The sequence below is a fragment of the Lolium rigidum genome, chromosome 3 (genome assembly GCF_022539505.1).
Source record: "Lolium rigidum isolate FL_2022 chromosome 3, APGP_CSIRO_Lrig_0.1, whole genome shotgun sequence".
In the NCBI taxonomy this organism is placed as follows: domain Eukaryota; kingdom Viridiplantae; phylum Streptophyta; class Magnoliopsida; order Poales; family Poaceae; genus Lolium; species Lolium rigidum.
Genome location: NC_061510.1, coordinates 11,894,492 through 11,900,445, shown reverse-complemented (window position 1 = coordinate 11,900,445; position 5,954 = coordinate 11,894,492). Strand labels below are relative to the sequence as shown.

The 5,954-nt window shown below is 47.9% G+C and overlaps 1 protein-coding gene across 1 annotated transcript; it reads right to left on the bottom strand.

The window, feature by feature from the left end:
* Positions 1-2,919: 2,919 nt before the first annotated feature.
* On the bottom strand, positions 2,920-5,369 carry LOC124694321 (E3 ubiquitin-protein ligase SINA-like 10). The gene is made up of 2 exons (XM_047227317.1): positions 5,037-5,369; positions 2,920-3,711 (listed from the first exon to the last, which is right to left on the bottom strand). Exons 1-2 carry the CDS (start codon positions 5,367-5,369, stop codon positions 3,046-3,048), a joined length of 999 nt encoding a protein of 332 aa, XP_047083273.1. The 3' UTR covers positions 2,920-3,045.
* Positions 5,370-5,954: the final 585 nt, after the last annotated feature.

Below are 5,954 nucleotides of genomic sequence, written 5' to 3'. Positions count from 1 at the left end.
TGTGTGTGTGTGTGTTTCCTATTTGTCTCTTGACGTCGGTAGGGCTGGCCGATCAGCGATGTTTTTTCCAGCTTTTCTTCAAGTTTTGACAGCTTCTCCGGTTTATGGTTTTCTGTCACGCTTTTATTTTTGGTGCAGGTGGTTTTTTTTTTCAACTTTTTCCAAATTTGAACATTTTTCAAGTTTGAATTTTTTTAAACTACACTTTTTTTAGTTTGAATTACGATCTTGTTTTTTTTAAAAAAAACTTGAATTTATTTCAAATCTGTGAAAACCAGAGAAATGGGGGAAAAACATGGGAATGATGCGGAAGAAGAACCATCAACTGTCATGGGCTGGCCCACTCAACAGCTCCCCGCTTTGAGGGTGCCCGTGTGCTACTTTTATTTAGGCAGGCTTTAGCGTGTCCGTCTGCTATTGACAGAAAATCGAGCCCGTATATATATATCTTACTGCTCTGTCGGGCCGGGCCAGACAGATGGATGGAGACCTTGCAAACTGAAACCGGAAGGAATCCTGAACCACGCGTCGCCACTGGTATACACACATCCTTACGTGAGGACGACGAGACATCATCGGACAAGTCATGGATCACCTCCCGACGATCTGCTCGCAGACATCCTCCGCCGCCTCCCGCCGCGAAGCGCGGCTGCGTGCCGGACCGTCTGCAAGGGATGGTGTGCCACCGTGGACGCCGGCGGAATGCTGCTCGCGGTGGCGCACCTTGTGCCGCAGCCCATGCGAGGTTTCTTCCTCAACTACTCAGCATACAACCGCTCCTACTTCTACTCCCGGGGGCCCGCTGCGCGCCCCAGGATCACCGCCGACGATTCTGTTCTCGCCTTCACGCGACGCGAGGGCCGCAGCAGCGGCGAGACCGTGGTCGACCACCGCAACGGCCTCCTCCTTTACATGCAGGGCCCTACCATGCACGTGTGCAACCCTGCGACGCGGCGGTGGGCGCGGCTCCCCCACCCGCCGTTCAGCTGGGGTGTCGCATACCTCGTCTTCGACCCTGTCGTGTCACTGCACTACGAGGTGTTCTTGTTCTGTAAGACCACATGGCACAAGGACGACGTTAGAACCTGGACGAAGGTGGAATGGCCACCGCGTGTGTACATGGTGCAGGTGTACTCGTCCATAACCAACAAGTGGGAGGGGCGGGCCTTTCTTCGGGAAGGAGAAGCGACGATGGTGACCATGTGGTCAGACCAAGCAGCGGACCCAAAGCGCAACGCCGTGTACTTCCGAGGAGCACTCTACCTTCACTGTCGAAGTGGCCTCATCATAAGGTACGTTGATCAACACTAAAGTTCAATGGGTAGTAGTATCAATTCATTTTTACGTACTCTTAATCCTGTACAATGTTATCAAAAATGTTTTGATAAATATATGCAGGTTTTCGTTGGACAAGAGGACTTACCTAGTCATCAAAACCACTGGAATAATGGTGATGGCCAATACTCGTAGATATACCATGGACAGAAAGCCTCAAGTGCATCTTGCGAAATCAGAGCAAGGAGTCTACTACACTATGATACATCAGTACCAACTTTATGCATGGTTACTAGTTGAAGAATCCAAATCATGTCCAACTCCCAAGTGGGTGCTAAAGCATCACACTCACCTTACGCCCTCCGTTGTGCGCCGCTACATCCAACGAGGCCGTGAAGGAGAAAAACCTAACAGGTCTTGCATCTTAGATCGTGGCAAACAAGGCGTGTGGGAATTTACGGGTGATCTTGGTGAAGACGATTCGGACGAGCAACAAGAAGGTGAACAAAGTGAATGTCAATTGAACTGTTGTTCTGTCTGCAAGCGCATCAACTTCTTGGGGTACCATCCGTACAAGGAACTCGCTTTTCTACGTATCGGGCATTCCAAAGGGTTTGCTTACCACATGGGTACCTCCAAGTTGCGGTACTTGTGGTCACTTTACCCAACGGAATATCCTTCGCCAGGGCCAGACGTACATGAATCATTCATTTACACTCCTTGCGAGGATGACCTTCTTCCTACCCAGGACGAGTCCGACAACACTCCTTATATGGATGATCAAGATTATCCTTTTCATGTTCTAGATTTTTGATGATAAATATGCTACTTCAAATGAACAATTGGGACTGTAATGTGTAGATAATCTGATGATGATTACTTATATATCTCTTGAGCGTATGTTTTTGGTTATTCATGTACAAGACATCATTTCTATTGTTTAATTAAGCTATTTCTGTACAAGACTGCAATCTGCACTGACTCGTCATATGTCGCCATCGGTTTCCCTTTCTCGCGGAGATCGTGCGGGAGAGGAAGAGAGTGGGACATCATGGAATTAATAGTGAAGAGGGAGAGCCAGACGGTCATAGGCGGTGTCAAGATTCGTTCGGTGTGTGGGTAGAGGTGGACGGAGAAGACAAACAATCTTGGGCCGGTACATCACGTGATCATCAATGAAGATGGGGGAGCCGGATGCATGTGGGCTGGAGCAATGGGATGGGCTGCTCTGGCCTCTGGACTTCTTTAATTCTTCTGCTATGAACTGAAACGGAAAAAACATGACCGAACCGGAAGATTGCTGATGTGAAAAATGTGATGGAATGACATGAACCTAAAACTGATGAAATGATGATGCATGCTTACATATTGAGAGAAATCAACTTAGTGGGTTTCTCCTATTTAGATATTATAGATGAACTATGAAACTTCTTTTTTTTTCTCTAAATTAGTCTAGCGATTCACAATGTTCTAATAGGGAGGTGGAACCAGTGCTTTTACATATAGATGTACATTGTGATTCAAGAGTTGTCTCCTGACCTTCTTATCTCAGAAAGATGGCAGTATTATGAAATTGCTCTTATATGCATGAGCTGTGAAACTTTTTCTTCTCTAAATATAAGCTAGCGATTTAGAATATATGAATAGGCAGCTCGAACCGGTGCTTTTACATATACATGTACATGCTGAAACTACTTTACATAATAAATTTACAGTCCTACACACTTTTTACATTTCAGAGCACAAAGAAGGGGACATGACCTATTCACATCATACACAAGCAGACCTCGCAACAGAGACATCGAGTGTTAGGCTAGCAGAACCGCAGAAATCATATGGAACAAGAAGAAATGCTTCTGCAGGGTGCACACCACCCCACTCCTTTGTATTTGTGACAGAAGCCCTCAGCTGCAGGGAATTTTCAGAGTTCCCCTTACTAGCCGCTTTAATTTCGTAGGAGAATTTCCAATTCAGATTACCGGTCCTCAGACAAACTACCGTAAATGCATGCCCGAAGGGCATCATGTTCTTGTTCAGGAGCAGGAAGAGGTGATCGTCCTCTCCAAGAAGAACTAGAAAAGGCAGGGACACCTCCAGATTCACTTCGAAGTGCTGGTCGTAGACGAAATGCAAGAAATCAGCACTATGGTCGACAAGGAAGTGACCTGACCAACATCCAGTGAAGCCTCTATATCCACATCCAGGAATAGGGCATGTCGAAGGAGCAAAGAGGCAGGCTTCTTCGTGGGTGCTTCTCTGTGCATAGCTAACCAGGTTGCAGCAGCCCCACTTGGCGTATGCGCAGGAGGACTTGACGGACTCAACAATCTTTTCCAGCGCGATGTTTCGCGTGAAGATAGCGTTGTTAGAACAGACATGGCACTTGTTGTTGAGCCTTGACCAGCAGGAGATGCATGCAACATGGCCATTTTGGCACTAGAAAATACATCAAACAAACTGAGGTCATCTAAGGGCAATCTGAAGTTTGCTTCCTATGAAAACAAAATCTTTTCTTAAGTGTGGTCATTCAAGAGACCAGTACATATGCCAGCTTGGAGTAAATTGCCATACAGCGAAAAATGCTAGTTCTGACTTTAGACCCACCAAAACATTATGTGGATCACGTGGCTTTTTCTTGACTCAAGTCCATGTGCTCGGAAAAGAAAATACTGATGTTTGTGAAACCCACAATGTAACAGTTTACAGTGCCTCGGACATTTGTGTTTTCCATCGTATGCCCTTAGGCAATGATGCTCTACAATGGTTCTAGTAGTATATGGTTATTTCTAGTAGTGCTTATAAGCTGTCCTGCTCTACCTAAAAGGATACAGTTTTATGAGTTTTGATTCTTCATTGGTGTTTTTTCAGTTAAAAATGTTGAGACCTTTAGAACATAACGAGGTGGCTGCCACCGAGAAAGAGGCTGACCGGCTTGGCGTGAAGGGGACAAAGATGCAATAGTGAGCGTTTTCACTCAAATATGCATTTCTAGACAACTCTTTGTCCGCACAGAGTTGTACAAAGCAGTAGAACTAATTCTGCAAGCCTTTGCAGTTCGATTAATGACTTAAACATTGACGCAAAATTACATGGATCACATGGCTATACCTTTGTGGAATCTAGCTGTGTGTGGCCTTATTTATAAAGCAGGGCGAAAGCCTATTTCGAGGAGGACTGTATTTGTTCAGACAAGTGAATCTTCTAAGTGTGTTTAGAACCATCCATGGAATAGCCTGGTTTGCTCCATGATGGTTTTAGTATCATAGGGGCCTTTCAATAGTTCTATGTGTCATGTGTGTGCATATAACTTATAAGCTGTGGGGTATAATATTTGTCTCACCTTCTTGCTTGACAATGGCCATGTTACACTGAAGGAATTTACAGAAGGAAATGAACCAGACCGACTAACCAAAATAAAATGTCTACAATGGGAAATTGGTGCTGCTTCTCTGTGGCCTATATGCACATGATAAAAGGAAGGTCAGAAAGCTACCGTGAGTGACAGATCAGTTTGCAGCAATGGTGCACATTTTCACTCAGATATGTATTTTTAGATACTGATTTGTTGTCTCTAAGTTCTATAAACCAGTAGAACAACTAATTGTGCACGCATATGTCCTCTGAGGCTCTGACGCCATAGCCCATAGCAATACCGTCTTGCATCTCCTTTTCTATCTATCACTATCAATGAGCTAGATGAAACAGAGGGTACGAATTCTGGATTCCAATTCAATTGGCACAGCTGAGCAAATTAAGCAAACCTGGTACAGCGGAGGGCAGAGGGGCTCGAAGCAGATGGAACAGTCGAGCAAGTCGGGGTCGACCCGCATGCTGATCCCCGCGTCGCCGTCCCCGCCGACCCTCCGCACCTCCCGACCGCACCCGCCGTCCCCCGCCAGTGCCCGCTCCCCGCCGACGCCATCCAATTTCCGGGCCTTGGAGGTTGATCCACCACTGACCGCGCCGTCGTCAGGGCCGCCGTCGCCGTCACGCTTCCTCTTGGCGACGCCCCCGGCGTCAGCGGTGTCGGCGGCGGGAGCGGGAGCGGGAGGATGGTCTTCGTCGGCAGCGTCGGCGAAGGAGAACTTGGCCATGGATTTCCCCGGGGAACTTCGCCTGGCTTTGCTTGGTTTCGGACGATGAAGGAGGTGGTTGCGGACGCATCTCCTGTCTTTTTTTTCCTCGACGGGTATCAAAACTAAGGGGGAATTTTACTTTTTGCCCCTATTTACTTGGGAAGTATATGATTTGCCCTCATTTACATTAGCCTCTCTTTTTTGCCCCTTTTTACTTTGTCAATCTATGATTTGCCCCTCACATGCCAGGCCCACGTCTAAAGACCAAAAATGCCCCCGTATCTGTGTGGTCTAGGTGAGGTCAATCCACTCGAGCTAATTCCATGGGGAATTGCTAGCACATGCCGCCGGCCGCCGCTACTCCTCTTCTTGGCGATGTAGTCCGCGGTTCTCTTCCCCAAGGGGGCGACGGCGGTGTGCCACCTCGACAACCTCCTCGCGCTGCGGGCCTTCGCGGGGAATTTCGCCGCCGGCGGGGACGCGCCGTCTGGTCCGGCGTGGACTCCTACTGCGGATGGGAGGGCGTGGGCTGCGACGACGCCGGGGCTGCGTGACGGTGCTCCGTCTCCCGAACGGGAGCTCACGGGGACCATCCTGGGAGAC